At 60.2% G+C, this 21,278-nt stretch overlaps 1 protein-coding gene across 4 annotated transcripts in view; it reads right to left on the bottom strand.

Moving 5' to 3' along the window:
* NAV1 (neuron navigator 1) overlaps window positions 1-21,278 on the bottom strand; it is a 211,974-nt gene that overhangs the window by 128,030 nt on the left and 62,666 nt on the right. For all 4 annotated transcript variants that reach the window (XM_061187265.1, XM_061187262.1, XM_061187264.1 and 1 more), the window contains 2 exons: window positions 17,344-17,447; window positions 673-1,458 (listed from right to left, as the gene is read on the bottom strand). In XM_061187265.1, coding sequence (XP_061043248.1) covers window positions 673-1,458; window positions 17,344-17,447 — 890 coding nt within the window. The remainder of the gene's footprint in view (window positions 1-672; window positions 1,459-17,343; window positions 17,448-21,278) is intronic.

Genomic DNA, 21,278 nt, shown 5'->3' on the forward strand with positions numbered 1-21,278 from the left:
CCCTAAAAACCTGGGGAGTGGGGTGGGGTAGGGGTTTGGCCCAGGCCTGGGGCCAGGGCCGAGGTACAGGACACGCGTCCAGATGCGGGCAGCTGGCTGCCCGCCTGCCCCCAGGCCCCTGTCGTGTCTCCTTGCCACAGCCCATACCCGGGAAATCCGTCCGACTCGTGCTCCCACCGGGGATCCACAGAGGAAGCGGAGCCTCAGCTCTGCTCCGCGGCCAAACAGCCCTCACATCTGCTTTCCCCACATCTGTGCTCTAAATCGGCTCCCGCCGGCGCTCCCCGGCAATGCTGAATGCGCTCTTGCCCAGCACAGACCACACACGGCAGAGGTCACCACCAGCCCCCCAGGTTTTGCCGTATTAAGATTCTAGGCTTTAAGATCCCAGGAAGCTGATGGGCTCTATTTCTGGGGAGCTAAGCCCCCCACCCCATTGTCCAGCCTCACCTCCGGCAGGCCAGAGCAGAGCCCCAGCCTGGGGACATCTCTACCAAGGCGCACTTCAGCCATATGCACCTGGGGATGGGCCAGCCCTGTACATCTGGGGTATGCAGTGTCCCCGTATAGCCCGACCCGGGGTCTAGAGAGACCCGCCCGCCGCTCTCCCTACACCTTCCCTGGCAGCGGGCGAGGGGAAAGGCAGGGGTGGGGCAGGGAGGCAGGACTCACCCAGCACTTGGCTGAAGAGCAGCTGCTCCAGGTCTCCCAGCACGGTCACCACGAGCTCGGGGTCCACCTTGAGGAAGGCGCGCTCCTCCTGGCCCTTGGCAGGGGGCACGGGCCCGGAGCCCTTCTGTGCCTTGGCTTTGCTGGAGAGCAGCTCGTCGTCCGACTTGCCGTCGTCGCTCACGGCTGCCTCGGGAGCCTTGCTGAGCGGCTTGACCTCGGCGTAGGGGCCGCGCGGGATCCGGCTCGGCTTCCCCAGGCTGGGGGCGAGCGGGGCCAGGGGGGTCTTGGCGCCGCCCGCTGGGCCGCCCTTGGCCTGGAAGAGCGAGTGCTCGGACTTGGACAGCGTCTTGGACATCAGCGGAGCCTCGCGGCCTTTGGGGCCCGCCTTGCCTAAGCCCTTGGGCGCCTTGGCCATGTCGTCGCTCCACTCGGGCTCGTAGAGCTGCATCTTCTTCTCAGAGTCCGTGAGGAACGAGAGGTTGGTGAGCGACTTCTGCTTGCGCAGGTTGGAGGCGGGCGGCCCGCCGGGGACTCGGCCGTCCACGCTGCCGGACTTGAAGACCTTGAGCTCCGCCGCGCTGGCCTTGGCCATGCCGCCGCCGCCCGGCGCCTTGGCGCGCTTGGGCAGCATGCCTCTGCCGTCCGCCGCCGCCTTCCTGCCCGCGCCCCGAGGCTCGTCCGCGCCCTCGTCGCCGCCGCCGCCGCTCAGCTCCACCTCGGGCTGCACGCTCTTGACGCTGCCGCCCAGCATTCTGCCCGCGAGGAGCGCATGGACGATCCGCGCGTCTGCAGGCACCGGGGGCGGGGGCGGGGGCGGGGGGGGGGGGAAGCGCGCGGGGAGGAGGCGGGGGAGGGGAGGGGAGGGGAGGTGGAGAGAAAGGACGGAAGGAACCGAGGAGGAAGGGGAGAGGAAGGAGGAGGGAGCGAGGGAGCGGGGAGGAGGCGAGCCGAGGCGCCCGGGAAAGAATAGCGAAGAAGGAAGCCGGGGAAAGGGAAGGAGCGCGGAAGCCGTGGAGCGATGGGGCGGGGTCGGAGGAAAAGGGGCGGGGCGGGGAAAATACAAATCAAAATCTTAAAATCAATCAAAGAAGAACGCAAGCCCCGCAGCTGGCTGGCGCTCGGAGGTGCCCGGCGCCGGGACCCGGTCCCCCGCCCGCCCGCCGGCCGGTGGGTCCCGTGGGTCGCGCGCCGCCCGCCAGCGGGAGCGGAGGCTGTGGGCTGCGGCTCGGAGCGCAGGAAGGAGGGGGGAGGCGGAGGAGCCGGCGGAGAAGGGGAGGGGTGTGCGTGAGCGCCGGGAGGTGGGGGGAGAGAGAGTCTATTTCTGGCTCGAGAGGGGGTGGTATCTGCAGCCGAGAGCCAGGGGCGGATGAGTAGGGGGTAGGGGGAGATGAAGGATTCGACCCGGTCTTCTCCTCGCTTTCCCCGCCGAGGCGGGCAGGTTCGGGGCACGGGTTGCCCCCTGCCGCGCCCGGAGGTGGGGGGGGGGGGTGGGGGGGGCGGTGGAAAGGTTCCGTTGAGCTGGTATGGGCGTGCGGGTAAAAGGGGCTGAGACTGGGCGGCTCGGGACGCGGAGGGAGAGTGGGCTCGTGGGGCCTGGGGGGAGATGCGGCGGGCGTGGAGAAACAATATCCAGGTCGCCTGGGAAACTCCCGGCCCCCCACTTGCCTTCAGTCTCTGAGGCTCCAGGCTGCCCTCCTGAAGTGCGGGATGCCTCCGGAGGACAGGGGCAGGGGGTGTACGAGGGTGGCTTGGAAAGACGGGGCCCAGGGTTGACTAGGCAGGGGCCTCAGGGCCTTGGAAGCAAGGATTGACTCTCGGGATCTGGAGATTGGATTCCCGGTGACTGCATGACCTTGTCAAAGTCACTGCATCCCCCCCCCACCCCCGGTCTTCTCTCACAGCGGCTATAGTACCAGCTTCAGAGGTAAAGGGACTTTGGACCTGCAAAGCGCTTTGTCAAACCCAGGGCATCAGGAGGAAGCTGAGCACTGGCCCCTTGCCTGCCAGAGCTACGGTGAAGCCTGCAGAGCACTTAAAAAAGACATTTTCCTAGCCCTTCTCCCTTCCCTCCCACCCGGGCCCGGGGAAGAGAGATGGGGTGGAGTGGGGAGTGGAGGCTAGAGGCTGACGGAGCAGGCAGCCGTTGTTTGCATGGGGCTGTCCCTCAGTAGAGGGCGACACTGCCCATTCTCCACGGCCTCCCAGGTCAGGGCCAAGTTGCCTAAGCAAACGGTCCTCCAGCAAGAAAGTGAGGGACAGGAGAAAGGGAGGAGTGGGCCCCAGCGGAGCCACACACTGGGGAAGGCACAGCCCTGAGAACTCTTCGCCAGAAAGCACTAGCCATCGGATGCCTGCCCACCTCATCCCCAACCTCCATCTCTCTAGCCCCAGGCCCCCCTTCACCCTAGAATCGGAGTCTCCTGCTTCATGCACTCTGCTATAGCACTCATCACAGCCTGCCTGGTGTGAGAGGCATTTGTGTACGTGTCCGTCTCCCCCACCGGCACCCACGCTCTCAGGGACGGAGCTGTGTCTCTCGGCACCTTGGTGGAGCAGATGCTGCTGCTGTGTTGGTAACGTGGATTTGGAGGCCTGAGGGCTGTGCCTCGGGCCTGCTCCCTGCATGGCTCCTGGGTCCTGTCCCCAGGACTCTGTCTTCCATCATCCCAGGCCTGGACTGAGACACTAGAAAGTCTGCAAGTCCAGGTGTCGTGGCAGAGAGGATGCACTGACCACAGTACTGAGCACTGACTTCTCAGGCAGAGGGGTGTTTGGTAAGAAACGTGGACCCTTGGCTGGGCATTGGAGAAACAGAGAAAGATGGCGATTCTGCCCTCAGGGAACTCAATGTCTGGCAGGACATGCAAGATAACAATACAAGACCTGGGAAAATAATACTCCTTTTCATGGGAAACAGCAATGTCAAGCACATCAACACATTTGCTGCAGGCAGACAGACGGAGGTGGGTGTATACTGATTACAGAAATGACAAGGGGGAGACTCCCAACCCCGGAGGACAGAGCCCCTGGCTGTCTCACTGATGCTGTAACCCCAGGGTCTGGCACTTACTTAGGAGGTCCCCAATACACATGAGCATAGGAGTAAGAGGTCGTGCTGGCAGGTGGGAGAATAGGTGGAGGAAATCTCAGAGGCTTCCTGGAGTAGGATGCAGTATAAATAGGGAAGGGTTCAAATGGGGCGGGGGGGTGGGCAGGGAGCAGGGGCAGTGAGTGCAAGTTCACTAGAAGGTCCCGTGGCAGAGGGCACAATGCAGACTGGCCTCTGGGCCTGTGTCCAGCACTTAGGAGTCTCAGGGGTGGGCTGGGATCGCGATTTCAGATAGGGAGTGAGAAGCAATAGGATGGGTAAAAGGGCTTAAGTGGTTTCATGCCAGAACTTGGTCCGGGCACAGAGAGTGCCCAAAGGAGGAGGCCAATCAGGAGATCTTCCCTCTGGGCACACACGGGACACTCATGCTTAAGCCCAGACACAAGATCCCAGCTCAAGGAGGGGATCCAGTCCCATCGTCAGTGCCAAAGGTCTGGGTGACCATGCGCTCCCTCCCCCGACACAGGCCACTTTTCATGAAATCACAATCGCTTCTGAAGTCCTCATCCTTACTCAGGGGTCTCCTCCAGTTTGCACAAGACACAGCTAATTCAATCACGTGGGAATATCACCATTCCTAAAAAGAGCAGCTTGAGAGTCTGGGGACACTTGTTTCCTAATGTACCAGGTTAGAGTAGTTTGCTTGTTGTGTGTATGTTCTCCTCCTGTACACAAATTCAACCTCCTCCTTAGCAGACAAGGAGAAATGAACTGGCTGCCATCTGGCCGAAAAGCATGATCTGCGCTGTGGTCCATCCCAGCCCGTGCGCGCTGCGGTAGACAAGGTCCGGCGCCTCCTCCGGCCCCTCGTCTCTGGTACCCACGTCTGTAGGTTCCCTCCTCCCACATCAGTCCCTGGAGTTGCTCTGACACTACTCTCCACCTGTTGCTCTGTCCACTTGCGCTTCCTGGTCCCTGGATGCCCAGTGCCCTGGACCTGATCCTCCTTCCTTCCTGGGGATCTTACTCCCTCATCGGCTCCTGTGTTTCAGCCTGGTCCCTGCCCCCTCTCTTTATTCCCCTGTGTCTCCTCTTGAGGGATATCACATGCCCCAAACCCCATGCCTGTCCCCTTCCTTCAATAAACAGCTCCTGAAATTTTGCCTCCTTCTAGAAAAGAGGGTTTTCCAGAAGAGAGGCACCAGACCCCCTCCATCCTCCCTCTGCATGAAACACCACCTGTCAATTTATGAGACAGAAAACACCTTCCGTGCTCACCGCCTGGGTTGGTTCAGGGCTGATCCCCGTGAGGACCAGTCCTCCCTCTGTCCGCCCAGCGCTGCTCCCCTTCCTGCTGTCCCTCTCTAAAGGGTCTTGCTGTGATCACGGGGTGGTCCCTTTAAATCGTCATCTCGGCGTCCTGGAACTTATAGACACTCCCCAGTGAGGCCTCTCCCTCTATCCGGCTCTCTTTATTCCTTTCACATCCCGAGTTTCCCACCATCCTCTACTGCAGTGGGAGCGCTCGGCTGCCGTGGCAACAGCCATTCCAGCATCAGTCGATAAAGCCAATATATGCTTCCTCAAGTGATTCCTAAAAAGAGAGGATCCTGCCCTGTCACAGCACCCCCAATCCCAGACTGGAGTCCCTCCCACTGAGGGGTTCCTGCCCCGTCCCCTCTCCTCTCCCCACTCTGCAGGACCGCCTGGCCGGGAGGGTCCAATGAAGAGAGGAGGTGAGGGTCTGTGTGCTGAGGCAGAGGCCCGGCTGGGCAGGGAGTGGGTGCTGATGATGCAGTGGCCTGTGGTGGGGACTGGACCCTGCCCGGGCTCCAGAGGGGACTCGGGAAGGAGGCTGGTTTGGAATCATGAAAGTCCCCAAGCTCCAGCCCCCCGAAATCGCTCATCACCCCACTCCTCTCTCTCCAAAGGCATTGGCAGTCTCCGCGGTGGGCGTGGGATGAGCGATTTGACCACATCTGTTGACCGATAACTTAAAGCAACTTGAGGAATGAAGATACAGGCACACGGCCAAGGACAGGCATGCAGTGTGATGTTACGTCCCCCGCCCGTGACTGGAAATGGATGTAGCCCTGGTTGTGGGAGGGCATTCTGGGATCTGCCCCTCGGTTTGAGAGAGGATTTCTGGGGATGGGGAGTGAGGAAGAGAGGAGAAGTTCGGAAGGAGGGCTAGGCTGCCCCCACCTGGTTGACCTTGAAAGGTGACCTTGGGAGAAGGTGGGATCTGAGGCAGGGGGAGTGGGCAGGTGAGTCCACACTTGGTTCCCTCGAGGGCTAAGGGCAGAGCAGAGAAGAGGGGAGGGTTCTCTTGATTTCTATGCCCACAGTCAGGATCTGGAGAGCAGGGGCTGAGCGACAAGCACCTTCTTTAAGGTGTCCCCACCTGACCCCTGTGATGAGGTCCTTCATCACGTCCCGACACCTCCACCTTTGTGGAAAGCCCTCCAGCCACTGATGCCCACTTCCTTCTGCCCTTTTCTCTTCCATGTCACCCACCCCCCATGTCCTTCCACCTCTCAGCAGGGACTTCTTGAGCACCCAAAACATGCACGAGGCCGGGCTGGAGGCTGTGGAGGTGGCTGATGCCCGAGTGGCGTCTCGTCTGCAACTGGCCAGCCAGCCTCCCGTTGCCCACACCTGCTCAGCGCCTCCACACGCCAGCTCTGACAGGTGCTGCGGGTGCAGCAGAGAACGGGACAGACAAAAACTCTTGTCCTCATGGGACGTCCACTCCAATGGGAGGGACAGGCAATAGACAGAAATGTCAGCTACTGAGAAGTGCTAAGGAGAAAGAACAAAGCAGGAAGGGGAATGTGAAACAGCTGTGGGCAGGGGGTGAATATTTGATTCAGTGACCAAAGAAGGCTTTACTGAGAAGGTTCATTTGAGTAAAGATCTGAAGAAGAGAGGGGACAATTTCTATGGATATCTGGGGGAGAGGTTTCCAGGCAGAGGGAACAGCCCAGGCAAAGCCCTGAGGCAGGGTGTGCCGGGTGTGTTCAGAGAATCGCAAGATCAGAGGCCCATCTGCTAGAGAGAAAAGACGGGGCCGGTGGCAGGCAGTGAGGTCAGGATGTGATGGAGGCCAGTGTGCGGAGGCCTCAGAGGTCATCACTTGGCCTTTCGCTCAGTGAGATGGGAGCCCCCCGGCAGGCTTGGAGCAGAGGACTGGCACAGCCTGGTTCCCCCTTGGAAGGGTCCCTTGGCTGCTGGGCGGGGCTCCTGGGCAGACTGCAAAAATCAAGGTGAGAGATGATGGTGGCTTGGAACTGGTGGTGACTTTGGCGGTGGTGAGGAATGGTCAACTCTGGGCATCTTTTGAAGCCGTTAGGGTTTGCTGATGGACCAGATGTGGGTCTGTGGGAAAGAGAGAGGTCAAGACTATCCCAAGGATTGGGGCCTGGACAGTTCTAGGCCTGGGGTTGCTGTCAGTCAAGGCCGGGAAGACTTTAGGAAGAGCTGGCGTGGAAAGAGGATTAGACCCTCTGTTTCTCCTGGCCCTTCTCAAGGCCAAAGGGCCCTCCTGTGCGATGCCTCTCCTGACTCACCCACACGCTTACTGCAGCCAATGCAATAATTGCCTGGCATCCAGCCAACATCCTTTATCCACTCATCAGTGATTCCCAAGGATCCACCCTTGGTTGGCCTACTGACGATGAGCTTTTCCCAGAACCCATCACGGCTCTCTGCACACAGTGGGCTCTCAGAAATATTTGATGAATGACGATTGATGGAATGAATGAATGCGTGACTCAGAGCAGATGTGTGGGGACTGTAAACAGCAGTGACGTCTCGGTACCCACGGTGAGAGACAGCGCAGCTGGTGCCGAATGGCAGCCAGGCCCGGGGACAGCGTCCCAGCCACATCTTCCCTCCCTTCCCTACAGCCCTGGGAGGCGGGGAGCCCGGCACACCCTCTCTCTGCCCCTTCGAGGAAGCTCCAGTTCTTGTGACCTTGGGTCAGGTCACAGCTGAGACCCTCTCCTCCCCCATCTCTGCCCTGCACACCTGTGGGGGACAGGGCGAGAGTGGGCAAGAAGTCCTCGCGTTCCTTCGCGCACCTGGCAGTCCCACCAGGAACTTGAGCCCCACCCTCCCCAGCCACCTGGAGGAGAAAAAGAGCCGGTGGACACAGTGGTCCAGCATGGATGTACCAGCTGGCTCGCACCTCATCCAGGAAGCCCTCCCAGACTGATCCTCTTGCTTCCTCCCAGCCTTTGCTTTCCAGGGCCTTGGTAGCTGAGACGTTTCTGTGGACTCTGCAGGGCCCTGGCTCAGCCTCTCTGGTCCCAGGAGGCTCCCTAAGCTTCAGGGTTGGGGTTTTTTCCTATGGGCTCCAAGGTCAGGAGTGTGGGCCCGGAAGAGATTTGCTGTCCGCCTGTGTTGGGGAAAATGAGGCCCAGCAAACCCAAGGCTGGGCGTGGAGCCAGGGGCCGTGGGCCCCAGTCTGCCTTCTGGCCCAGCGTCTCAGGGAGCACTTCCGGGAGGCTGAGGATGCTGAGGAAGTCTAACTCCAGCCCACGTTCCTGGGAGCTCACGGCAGCCTGGACGCATCTGCCCTGAGCCTCCATGCCGACAGGATGGGGGTGAGCCTGCCCATCGTGTGAAGTAGGGGGGCCGAGACGAGCCCAGGGAGGACACAGGGCCTCAGCCCAAAGCCCAGTGTCCCCAGCTGGAGGGCAGGGCTCTCCCAGGCTGGGAGGGTGTAGGCCCTCTGCTCAGAGGCTGGGTGCTCTGGGTGTGCAGCCCCACAGGGAGTGGGGACTGTGGCCGGAGGGCCACAGACCCGGGAGGTGAGGTCCGATTTAGGGCTGGGCTGTGGCTCCCTAACGCCCCCCAAGCATCCTGACCGCCAGGCTAGAACACAGGACCTCCGTTCCTCGGCAGGGGAGCCCGGGCGTGCACAGCAAATCACTGGGTTCCTGCTCCTCTTCTGAGCACCCCGCCCAGGACCCCTGAGTGCTGACGCCCTCCTTCTCCATTTCAAGCCAGAACTCCGTGATGGCGGGCGGAGGTGAGCTGGGTGGCTTCCCAGGGAAGGACTGTTCCCCACCCTCTGGTGTCAGCTGCCACAGAGGCCAGTGCTGACCCACACACAGCACTCGGCCTCCCTCCCCCGCCTCCGTGAGCCTTGCTCTCTGATGCTCTCCTACCCACCCTCGGGTCCAGGCCAAATCCCACGCCTGCACCTTGGCTGTGTCTGCCCTTCTCCCCGATGCATTCTCTTATATGAATTCAAGTCCACTTCACCCTTCAAGGCCCAGCCTTGGGGCCGCCTTCTCTAGGAAGCCTTCTCTGACTACATCCCACGCTGATCTTGAACTTTCCTCTCTACCGATTATAGTCAGGGTGCCACGTAGTCAAATTCTGCCCAGTTGTATCCCAGGGAGAGATCCTCCCCTCTAGCTAAATTGTAAGCCCCCCATTATAGACTGCATGTTAGTATCCCCCCCAAATTCATAAACTGAAACTCTAATCCCCAGTGTGGTGGTATTTGGAGATAGGGCATTTGGGAGGTAATTAGGTCACAAGGGCAGAGAACTGGCAATGGGATTAGTGTCCTTATAAGAAGAGGCACCAGGGCGCTTGCTTCCTCTGAGCCAGGTGAGGACACAGCGAGAAGACGGTTGTCTACAAGACAAGAAGAGAGCTCTCACCAGGAACTGAAATGGCTGGCACCTTGACCTTGGACTTCCCAGCCTCCAGAACCGTGAGGAATACATTTCTGTTGTTTAAGCCGCCTGGTCTATGGTACTCTTGTTAAAGCAGCCTGGGCTGACTACGACGTCTCCCTACAAGGAGCAATTAAGAAGGGCTCTCTGATGCTTGTGGAGCCGCGGGGCAGGGGGTCTTTACCGCCACTAAGCACCTGCTATTGCCAGGGACCCTCTTAGACCTGCCACTTGCACTGTTTCGTCAAACCCTCCGAAGCGGGGACTATCGTTATCTTCATTTTACAGAGAAGTATGCTTGCCCAAGGTCACCCAGCAGGCTGCCGGTGGGATCAGAATTTGAACACAGATCTGCGGGTCTCTCACATCTTCCCACAAGTTCCTGCTGTTTCTCGGGACTTGCTGAATAATTGCACGTGATCCCAAAAAGGAGGCCTGGGTCCTGGAGGGGGGGTGGGGATTGGGGAGGACCACGTGTCCAGCCAGGAGCCTCCTGGAGCCCGGATGCCCACCGCACCTGGGGTCTGCCTGGGTCCAGGACTGCAGTCACACTCGGACTGGCCCGCAGAATCCTGGGGGTGGGGGATGGGGTGGAGGATTCCTCCTATGGACCCAGCTGCTTGTCCGCAGCACCATGGGCCCTTCATGGCTCAGCCTCGGGACCTCTGTCCTGAGATCCTTGTCACTGGCAGGGGACCTGGCAGCCCTAACACATCCAGGACCCCTTGGGGACTTCCTTATTCCCGAGTCTTGGGGGTCTCGGGTTCCCTTCAGGACTCGCTATGTGGCCTTAAGAGAATGCCCACATTCTCCCCACTTCAGCTGGTCAGGAAGAAGTCAGGTCGGGGTGGAGGTGGGCTTCCAGCAGGGAGAGGCAGGAGGAAGCATCTGACCCAGAGGACTCGGTCTGAAACTGGACTCATGCAAAGTCAGACCTCCTGCTCCCGGCTAATACAGAGACCAGGGTAAGAAGTCTGGATGTTTCCCACACGGGCTTGGCTTGTATGTTGCCATGGCAACCGTCCCCACACACCTGCTGGGCCGTCCATTGCATACTGGGCCTCAGAGGAGCTCTGCAAGGCCCAGATACACCATCCTGAGACCAGGATCAGCCATCGGTTGTCATGGCAACCGCAGGCCTGAGAGGTGGCGGGGGGTGGGGGGCGGGCGGGGGGTGGGGGGGGGCGGGCAGGAACTCTAGCCAGGGCAGGGGGAGGGCAGCGTGTGCTGGCTGTGCCCTGTGTCATGTGGGATGGAGACCCGTGAACTGCCTGTATGGGTATGTGTCCTCTGATGCAGGCGAACCTACAATCCACTCTGACCTGTCCGTGCAGGATTGGCTGTTCTAAGGTCAGAGGAACCTCAAAGACAATCTTACTCAGTTTTCTGCTTTCGGGCAGAACTGGTCCATTTGTAATCAATCCTATTACCTTGCTGTGGGCCAAGAAACCCAAAAGCCAGATGAGGAAAAACACAAGGCCCAAACCCAGGTTGTCTGGCCAGCCCTGTGATGACATCACTGCTCCAGAGCAGAATTTCTTAGTCTGGGTTCACAGACCAGATACAGAAGGCCCATAAAACCAAACATCAAGTGCAATCTTTGTGTTGTGAATACGTCCATGTGTCTGGGAGGCGGATTGAGTGTCCACCAGCTTCTGAAAAAGTCCTTGATGCCAAAAAATTAAGGACAGCTCTAAGAGGAAGGAGAAACCTCTGCCCACCTGGGCCAGGGAGGGCTGGGCCGGCTGAGTTAACGAACCCGGCCTCTTCCTACCTGGAGATACACTCCCATCCAGTGGCTGCTCAGATGGCACCTCTGTGCTTTACTAGAGTTTTGTTAGGTTTTTAAACAAGGCATTAAACGTAACAGAAGAATGCCATGGCTCCTGTCTCAATGAACGTTAATGGACTATTCACTGGTGACCACTTGGCACTTACAAACTGCCCGGCAGATGCCCAGGGTATCCACTGGTGTGGGCTGAGGACTCCACCTCCCTATAGCCTGACCTTATCCCCAGACGCTTCCCGCCTCTGCTCCCCACTGCACACGCCCGCAAGCTCTGCCGAGGCCCAGCCTCCCAGGAGGGAAGGATGCAGCAGCTCACGGGGTCCAGCTCCTGCCCGGGACTGTGAACCTGGGCTGCCAGGCTCCACTGCCCCTGGGCCTGAGCCTCCCTCCTGCCAGAAGTCCCTTCCCTCTCTGACCTCAGCCATTCTCCCCCCAGAACCTGCTGGCTTCCCTCCTGCCCTTTGAGAGAAGGGACAGCTAAGTGCTTCTCTGCCCTCCCCGCCCCCAGGGCTTGGGTGACCCCATGCCCACCCACCCTCCCTCTGCCCGGACCCTTTAACTATCTTCAGCTCCCTCTGAAGCTCCCGACCCCATAACCCAGGAGACATACACAGGAAGGCAGGGTTTTGATTCGGGCTGCCTCTTAAAGGACTCGTGTGGATGAATATTATGACCAGGGGTGATTCTCAGCTCTTAATCCTCCTGGTCACTGTGTCCGTGTCCCCTCACGCTCCACTGCGTCTCCCAGAGCTCCTTCTGGGCGGGCTGCTGGGCATCTTCTTGTGGGGGTGGGGGTCTCCCAGCGGGGACCCTAATCCTCTCATCACAGGGGTGGGGGAGCTGTGGGCAGGGATGCTCTGCGCCCATTTCTGCCCATTCAGTGGTGCCCAGGGCGGGACTGAAGCCTTGCACGTCACTGGCTTGGAGGGTGCTCTCCACCTGCCTGGGCCTCCCCAGAAGTCAGGAAAGGATGGGCCCCCCTTTGCCCGGGGGGAGGGGGCAAAGCCTTGTGAAGCCGAGTCTTTAAGGGCAACCCTGGAGGTGAGGTCTCTACACCGGTCACAGAGGGACAGTGGTGGAAGTCTAGAAATCTCAGCTCCTCCCATGGCTGAGATTTCTAGCTGCCCCGCGACCCCGGCTCCCTGGATAACTGCCCCGAAGTTGTATGGGGTGGTCTGATCTGGAGAGATTCCCAGTGACCAGGCCCACCTCCTTCCAGTAAGTATCCTTATCCTCGGGACCCGCCCACGGCCCACAGGCGCAGGGAGGAATGAACGGGGTAGGATCTCCTAGGAAGAATGGAAGCAGTTCATCTGAGGCCGGAGAGTTGAATCTCAAAGCCCTGCAGGGAGGAGCTGAGTCCAGGACAGACAGGCATGGAACACAGGGGTGAAGCTCCAGGAAAACCACAGGGGATGTTTGTCACCTTCCCTCCCACCATCCTTCCCAGCATCAAAGACCCGGGCTTTCCCAGCACTGAAGGTGGCCGCTGCTCACATTCTCAGGGGGAGTCCCAAAGCCAGAGCTCTGCCCTTGCTCACTGGGATGCACGCACACTCCAGAGCTGGGGCTTCTCCACCACGGGGCCTCTGTGCAGCTCATGTACAGTTGCACAGGCTGAACACTGCACAGCTCGACAGCCACAGACGCTCCACTGGGCAAAGTCTGTGCCTGCTTTGTCCCTGGATGTACCCAAGTGTCTAGAGGAGTGCCTGGCATGTAGTCGGTGCTGGATAAAAATTTGGTGAATGGGTATAATTCTCTGGAGTTGGGCAACACAGGGGCCCTGTGTTCTTGGGCGGAACAGGAAGCAGGGAAGCTAGGTCCTGCCAACCCTGTGTATTGCTTTTCGAGCACTCGCGGGTGGTAGTCCCAGGGGACCTGGGCTGCCCAGTCTCTGCTATTTTTGACCCTCCACTAAAATGGGCCGAATCCACTGCCTGGAGGTGAGCCCCATTCCCAGCCAAATGCTGACGTGAGAAGTCCCCCAGGCTCCCCCTCCCCCTCCCCTCCTCCAAAGAAACAGAATCCAGATGCCTCCAGTTTTTAGGTACCACACCCCGCTCAGCAGGCTACCCTGGATGACCTCACTGCCTGGCCTCTCCCTCTGCGGCCCTCCCGGAGCCAGGCCCGCCTCACTGGTCATCTCAGAGCCTCTCCGGCCTCCCTCGGTGCCCAGGACCTGGGACGTGTCCCCTGCCCCCAGGGAGGTCATGGCAGGGATGGCCCAGAGCGTGACCTCTGAAGGCTGGGCTCCAATCCTGGCTGGACCACCTTGGGATGTCACCTACCCTCCTGTCACCTGTAAGGTGGGCACATTAGGAATGGCCCTCTCCCCACCCCAGGGCAGCAGCAGGTCATGCCCAGCATGTGCTGAGCGGCTCCCGTGTGCCGGGCAAAGCTTCTCAGCACTTTGCTTGTACGGGTGCATGTTATCCCCACAAAACCCTCGGAAGAAGGTGTGGGTGTCATGACACAGGCACAGAGAGACTAGGAACCAGCCCAAGCCTGCACAGCCAGCAAGCAGCAAGGCCGCGATGCCAAGCAAAGGTGTGGGTCCCCACCTCGCCCGGTTGTTGGAAGGACTAGAGGCGCGTAGGGCAGTGCCTGGTTCAGAGGAAGCCCAGTAGAGTCGGCACTGCCATTCAGTGTTATTATTACTTCCTGTCCCAGGTCCTGGAAGGCTGCTCCAGCCCAGACGCCTACTCTGTTTATCCCCGAGCTCTATGCCCCTCCAGCCCTACAGTGGCCCTGACCCGCTTGAGCCCTGAGAATACAGCTCATCCCGCCTGCCCAGAGCTTGGGCTGTGTTTTCTAGTCAATTGTCTGTGCGTCCTCTCCCCACGGATGGCTGGGACACAGGCCTGGCTCAGCCCGAAACTCCCCAGAGGGTGGAAACGTGAAGCGGCGTCGGGGGTGGGGGGGTGCGGTGTGAACGCAGCATGAAGGACACAGGCTTGGGAGGCAGAGGCAGTGGCATCCCGGGCTTGGCTCAGGTTGGGGGAGGTGGTGGCGGGGACTGGCTCGCGGGGACTGGCTCACCGGCCCGTCGCCTTCCCACCAGCTGGCAGAAGTGAAGGAGACCCAGCTGAGCTTGAATCATGCAACCGGCAGCAGACGGGAAGGCAGGGGTGACCCCGGAAGAGGGTGACCTGGACTCCAGTCCTAGTGCTGTGCATCCTCAGACAAGCTGTTTGCATAACCTCTCTGAGCCAAGCTCACTCATCTACAGCAGAGCAATGGTTCCACCTCAAAGCGTGTGTAACGTGCTTACAAAGGACTTTGAGCCTGGTGCCGTGCCTTGCACACAGTAACTGCTCAATAAATAGGAGTTGTCATCAGCATTTGGTCCTCCCTGCATCTGGGGAGTCAGAGGCAGTGGTCCCAATTTCAGCTCAGCTGCTCACGAACCACGCATGCTGTCCTGAGCAGGCCATCCTCCCACCCCGGGCCTCTCTCTCCCCAGCGAAAATGAGGCCGGGTTTGGGTGAAGCTACAGTCCGTTACAGCTTTGACCCCCAGGGCCTTTGAGCCCAAGTCCTCTGCAGTCCCGGGAGAGCCTGGTGGGCATGCGGCCATCTGGGGGCCCAGAGCAAACCCTCCCCAAGGGGGCTTCCAGCCTCGTTCCTGCCCTGGGAAGACACACCAGATCTGGAGTTTTCTCTCCCAAACCCACACGACGTGGAAAACTTGATTGTGGCTTAAAGATGGAGTCGACTCAATAACAGAGAGGGATAAGGAGAAATGCAAACAAGCCCAGCGCGAGGCCAGCTCCCGGGCCCCTCAGCCTCGTGTGAGAAGCCTGGCGGGGGCCGGGTGAGGGGGGCTCATTCCCCGGTGACACATGGTGTGAGGATGAGGAAAGGTCCCTTCATTCCCTGCCCACTTAGCGCTCACACACGCCACGAAGTGGAAGTGATTAAGATGACTGTGTCGACCTCAGGGCGACCCTTCCGGTCCCTCACACACGGCCTCACACGTGGGCACCGGGGACGTCGGCCCTGGCTTCCCCTGACTCTCCAAATTAAGATCCAACGGCGGCCCAGGCACTGTTTGTGCTGACGGCCACCAAGGGGCACCTCAGCAGGGGACCATTGCCAGGCTCTCCCTGGCACAGCTCGGTGGGCACGGGAAGGGTCAGGGCACCAGCACAGTTGCCCCTACACTACCCGGGGCAGAGGAGGACAGGGCAGCTGCCGGTGGACGGACACTGGGACAAACGAAGGCCACGCCCAGCACCCTGCTTGGTGGCAAGTCATCATGGGAAATTCTCTTCCTGCTACACAAAGCCGGCTCCCTGGTGGTTTCTTGATTGAATGAGAAAAGTAACAAGTGAGTGAGGCCCTCCTTTCCCCCCCCCTTCCTCTCGTCTCCTCCGTTTCCTCGGGCTCAGAGAACAGGCCCCCCTCCCCCACAAAGCACAGGCAGACCCCAAATCTCTTCCCGTTCCACCTGTCAAAGAGCTCGGGGTATCCTTGGCCAAGACGGACACCGTGACCACAGCTACAGCCGGAGCACAGGTGGCGCGGGGGCCTTGTCCGCATCCTGGGAGACTTGGGGGAGGCAGGGGGCTCTCTTCTCGCCGTGAAGCCCACCTCCCAAGGCTTCCCTGCACCCCCCCAACAGAGAACCCCACCCTGCCATCCACCAGACACTTCACATCTAGCTGGTGAGGGGGGTCCTGCCAGCCGACCAGCCCGGGGCTCCCAGGGCCAGCGTGCGCGGATGTTAGTGTGAAATTCCTCTCCGCGCTCATGGCATGGCGACGGTGAGCGGGCGCCTGGGTAGCCGGAGGCCATCAGGCCCTAATGATGTGGCACACACATAAGGAAGCCATTACACTCGCAACACTGCAGATGCAAAAATAGAGCTTGCATAGTTTCCTGGTTACCGCATCCGAACACTCACGGGCTTTTGGTGCCAGCGAACTGAGGTCTCCTTCTGTCCCCGCAGTGCCCTGCTTCCCCTGTGCCTGCACCGCTGTGGAAGCGCACGGCTTGCTCTCTAGACGCCCGTCTCTGCCCCACGACCCCCCTCCGCAGGGCTTGCCGTGGAAGGGGGCCTGCTGCTGCTCCCACCACTGCTGGGGACCAGGCCGGCAGAGGGCTCAACAGGGACCCCGGCCACCTGCCCTGCAGGGAAGGCAGGAGTGGCCACCACCGGTGTCTGGTGACTTCAGGGTCAGGCTGTGCTCTAAGCCCCAGCTTTGCCCACTGTTAGCAGGGCCCTGAGATGAAGCTGTAAGACAAATCCTGTGGACCACCTCAGCTTTGCCAAAAGCAAGTTCATTCCTGTCTTGGGGCAAGCCCCCCTGCTGGGAACGAAAGGATGGAGCTGGTTCCCGGAGCCTCACGTACCTCTGGGGTGACCACAGCCATCCTCTGGGGATTTTTTTTTAATGTCGCAAGAAAATCAACACACACACTCAAGCCCTGCTAAGAGTTTAGAATCGGACCCCTTTAGAACCCAACCCCCGGCCCATGAGGCACTCACTCTCCCCTCACCGTCCCTCCATCCAGAGACCCCCCACTGGGCACCTGCCGAGGCCAGAGGAGGGACGGGCCCTGGGAACGGCCGTGTCCCTGCCCTCGGGGGAGACCACCGTGTCGAGTTCTGGGGGTCCTCTTGGCAAGGCTCACATTCTGCTTCCCAAGGTGCGTTAGCGGCATGACACGCATTGGGGGCAGGTGTGACTACAGGAGGCCTAAGGGAAGTGACCTGCAAGGGAGTGGCGGTTAAAAGTGGTCCTGGGGGAGGGGACGGATGCCGGGCCGTTGGGCAGGGGGCCCTGGACTGCCTGCCAGGTGCCCAGCACCTCCTCTGTTCTGGGCGGGGCTCGGACCTGGCTCTCGGTTGTCAGTCTCCCAGCTTGTTACTTTCTGTCATGGCCTCAGCGACACCCACCCCGGGCGTTGGATAAGCAGGGTGCCCGCTGGCTACGTTGCTGCCCTGACCTTGCAGTGCTCCTGGGTCTGGCGGACCGACCCTGCGTTGAGTCAGGCACAGCACGAGCGCAAAGCGCAACTGACATGCTGGTGCCTGGCTGTCAAGCGGGGCCACTTCTCCCCTGTGGGCAGTGAGGAGAGTTCTGGCCCAGGGCGCCCCCCACCCGGAGGAGGTCTCGCCCCCAGAGCACTTACCCACGCACGAGAGGCTCTCCTCAGTCCTGCTGGGGGGGCCGGAGTAGCCATCAGCAGCCCAGCTGCCCTGGCGGAGGGGGCTGGGCTCCGGGTCGGTCTGGGCCCTGCGGGAAAGAGAACGGTGGTCACTCACAGCGGAGGCCGCCCTGGCCTCGAGCCGCTCCCCTTGGAGGTCGGTTCTTCCCCTGCGGTGCTCTGCCCCCTGCCCTGGGCCGGCCCCCCCAATGGGCACATGTGTGCCCCTTCCCCTGGCAGGCAGCGGGCCTTCTAGGCAAAGTTAGGCCAGTGGCAGGGGTGGGGGCACCCGAGGGCAGGGGGCCACCTGTTGCCAGTCACCCTTCAGGGTCCCCGAGTCCCATGAACGTGAATCACGCCCGCAGGGCGGAGGGACCCCAGGTAACTCGGGCTCGCGGCCTGTGTCCTGCCCGCAGGCTGCCCTGTGCACCCACACGAGGGGCTCTGTCTGCAGCTGAGGTCACTGGCCCCTCGAGAGAGCCCAGGAGGCCCGGCCCCCAGCGTCCAGGCAGCGAGGAGGTCGGAGGAGGAGGAGGGGCGGGCTAGGCCGGGGTCACCTCGACTCCCGGGGGGCCGAGGCCGCGCTGGGCCTGCTGTGGCAGCAGGAAGGAAGGGCGAGGTCTCCGGGCCCCATCTCCCAAGTGCACACAGGCCTTCGAGCACAAGCCCAACTGTGCAGTCGCTCCCAGGAACAAAGGCTCTAGGAGCTTTTATTATAGGCAATTACCCAGGCTCTCCAAGCCGGCGCCTGCCCCGCCCGCGTCGGCAGCTAAATGGACCCTTTGGCAGCTTGGTGCGGGGGGGACACTGTGTGGCAGGAGGAGGAATCGATGCCTGGCCTGGGCCAGGCGGTGGGGGTGGGGTGGCGGGGGGGTGAACCTGCCTCCCTCTCTCTCTCTAGTCTTGACCGTTTCCAGCACCGAGATGGCAGGGACTCTGGCTGTGTAACGCAGAGCAGGCCTCTCCTCTCTGGGCCTCACTGGGTCTCACTGGGTCACGGGGCGGAAGAGATGCCCTCGAGGCCCGGATCAGCCTGAGAGTTCAGGGCTGTAGGAGGTGTTTGCCGCCTCTCAAAGCCACGCAGGCAGCCGGGAGCCCTCGATGGTCTGCAGGCCCCTGCTCTGGGGATGGGGACGAGCAGGGTGGGGGAACTCAGAGGAAGCAGGAGACCCCGTTGCCCTGAGAAGGATGGGGTCACTCGCCATGGGCTACTGTCAGTTAAATGTCGAGGGGCCAAAGAAAAACTGGAATTGCTAGGTTTCTTCAAAGAAATGAGCATAAACCTGGGTTTTTAAAATAAGGGATGCTGGGACTTCCCTGGTGGCGTAGTGGTTAAGAATCCGCCTGCCAATGCAGGGGACACAGGTTCGAGCCCTGGTCCGGGAAGATCCCACATGCCACGGAGCAACTAAGCCTGTGCGCCACAACTGCTGAGCCTGCGCTCTAGAGCCCGTGAGCCACAACTACTGAGCCCACGTGCCACAACTACTGAAGCCTGCGCGCCTAGAGCCTGTGCTCCGCAACAAAGAGAAGCCACCGCAATGAGAAGCCCGTGCACAGCAAAGAAGAGTAGCCCGCATGCAGCAACGAAGACCTAACGCAGCCAAAAATTAAATAAATAAATAAATAATGCAGTGTATGGGGGGAGAAAGGGGATTCTAGGCCATGCAGAAACATTTCACTGAATAACGTCACACACATAAAGAGCTAAGCACCGTCTGACCCTGAGCGGGCAGGCAGGAACCACGGCTACAAACAGGAAGACCTTGCTGTAGTGCTGACTACCGCCGTAATTGTGACCAAGGGCGAGTGAGGGGCACACGGACCGTGGCCCCCATCCCGGGTCAGTGAGGAAGCAGCCTCAGCTGCTCCGACCTCAGGAGCTGCACACTTCCACCTCCTCTTCCTGTATCTCCCCTGCAGGGCCAGGCCCCGTGTCCCCTCCTTTCCCAGCTGGAATGGACAGCACCATCTATGCCGGACGTTGTTTGGAGGTTGAACCAGAGAGAAGAAAACCAACGAGCCGACACTCCTGACAGCGTTAACTGCACCCTCCTAACTGGGGTCTGAGTGAAGGCCACCCGGGACGGAAGGGGAAAACCCTTGGAGAAAGAAACCCCTGCTGGGGCTCTTCTCCCAGAGGGCAGAGGGCAGTGAGGGCGGAGATCTGAGGGAAGCAGACGGCCCGAGCAGACCGAAGGGTGTTTTGCGCCTTCTCTGTCCCGGGAGCAGGGGTGCCCATGGGAGGCTGTGCCCGGTCGTGGGGAAGGGCCGCACCCACAGGCGCTGGCTGAGGAGACAGGGAAGGCACCTGCTGGATTCGTTCCCCGGAGAAGCAGGTCAGGCAGGAGCGGCCTGGGGACAGGGAGTGGAGCCCGACAACCCCGGCTTCTGCAATGGGCTGGAGCTTTGCAGAGGCCAAGGTGCAGGGCGCAGGGGTAAGTTTCCATGAAAAGAGGGTGTCTGTGACCCTAGGGGGCCTATGGTACGTCCTTGCCGGGGTGGCCCAGCCCGGCACTCAGCAGAGGTGCCCACGGCTCTCACCTATTGCCTCTGGGGTGTCCTTGGTCCCAGTCTTCCCCTGCCCAAACCACAACCCTCCCGCAACCCTAACCCGGGGCCTAAAAGGGGCAGGTCTAGGAGGCGGGATGGCGAAGACCCCTGCTGAGGTGGTGCAACGCTTTTCTGTTTAAAACTTGAAGAGGCGACAGATGTTAGCTGAGTGGAGGACACCTGTCTGTTCAGGTCACACTGAGACACTCAGAGGAAAACGTCCTGAACTGTTCGGAGGACGTCAGAGTCTACATCTGCCAGGGGGCTCGTAGGGTAGATAATGTAAAATCTTGAACAGCTGAATGCCTAGACATCTTTCCCCCAAAGATGGATTCAACAGGAAGGAACCCAGGGAGGAGAAGCAAGTCCCAGAGTCCGCAGGGAAGCAGATCAGGGCTGGGAAAGGACCAGTCCCAGGAAGGTGTCCGATCAGCTTAAGAATGGAAGTCCAGGAGGTCACAGGGAAGAAGTGTCAGGTGTGCCGGGCAGAAGGGATGCTCCGGGGGGCAGGGGTCCCCGGGGGAGGCCTGCTCTGGTCGTGGGGTAGCTGGGATGCCTGCAGTGCCAGGAAGCTCACTGCCAGTGGGTAATTTGTGAGCCTCTCTAGTTGCTGGACAGTTCTTCCTCCTGAGCTTCAAGAGTCTCTCTACCTTCTAAGCACCATGACGTGGATTCAGGGCGTTGGAGCCGCACCAAGTGAATCTAAGTCAGCTTACAACACGACAACACTTCACGTCTTTCAAAACAGCTCTCAGACCCTCTCTCAGCCTTCTTCTTCCAAAGCAAGCTGCTTCGGCTCCATTAAACATTCCTGTTAACACCTTTTCGGATCCCTCACCGACCCGTCCATCTTCTTCTCCATGTATTTTCGTGCACCAATGTCCTTTTAAACTGTGGAGTTCGTAACTGATGCAGTGCTCTGGAGGAGATGGGACATGCTCTGGAGGAGGTGGGACATGCAGACGAGGTGTTGGTGCCCAGCTGTCTGTTACGTGGTGAAAGGGAGCCCAAGACCTTTCAGGGATCAAGTCACACTCTTGGCTTCGAGGGAAAGGTGCAACTCCCCTCACCAACCCCAGCCACTCCAGCCTGGGAGACCCAGTGTCCAGGGAGCGTCTCCACCCAAACCGTGGGAGAGCTTGTCCTCGAATCAGCACAGAGAGAAAACCCAGGACGTTGGGTTAGTCAGGAAGGCACTTCCTTTGCATTTGAGCATCTCTAACCCGTGTCATATTTAGGAATGAGAACGTCGCTTACTTAAGGTGGCCATTTCAGTAAAGAGTTATATTTTTATTAAAGAACCACAGTTGACGGAAGCATTTTTCTGTGCTCTCCACTTGTGGTGTCTGAAGAAAGCAGGGCAGGCT

The sequence above is a fragment of the Eubalaena glacialis genome, chromosome 3 (genome assembly GCF_028564815.1).
Source record: "Eubalaena glacialis isolate mEubGla1 chromosome 3, mEubGla1.1.hap2.+ XY, whole genome shotgun sequence".
Lineage (NCBI taxonomy): Eukaryota > Metazoa > Chordata > Mammalia > Artiodactyla > Balaenidae > Eubalaena > Eubalaena glacialis.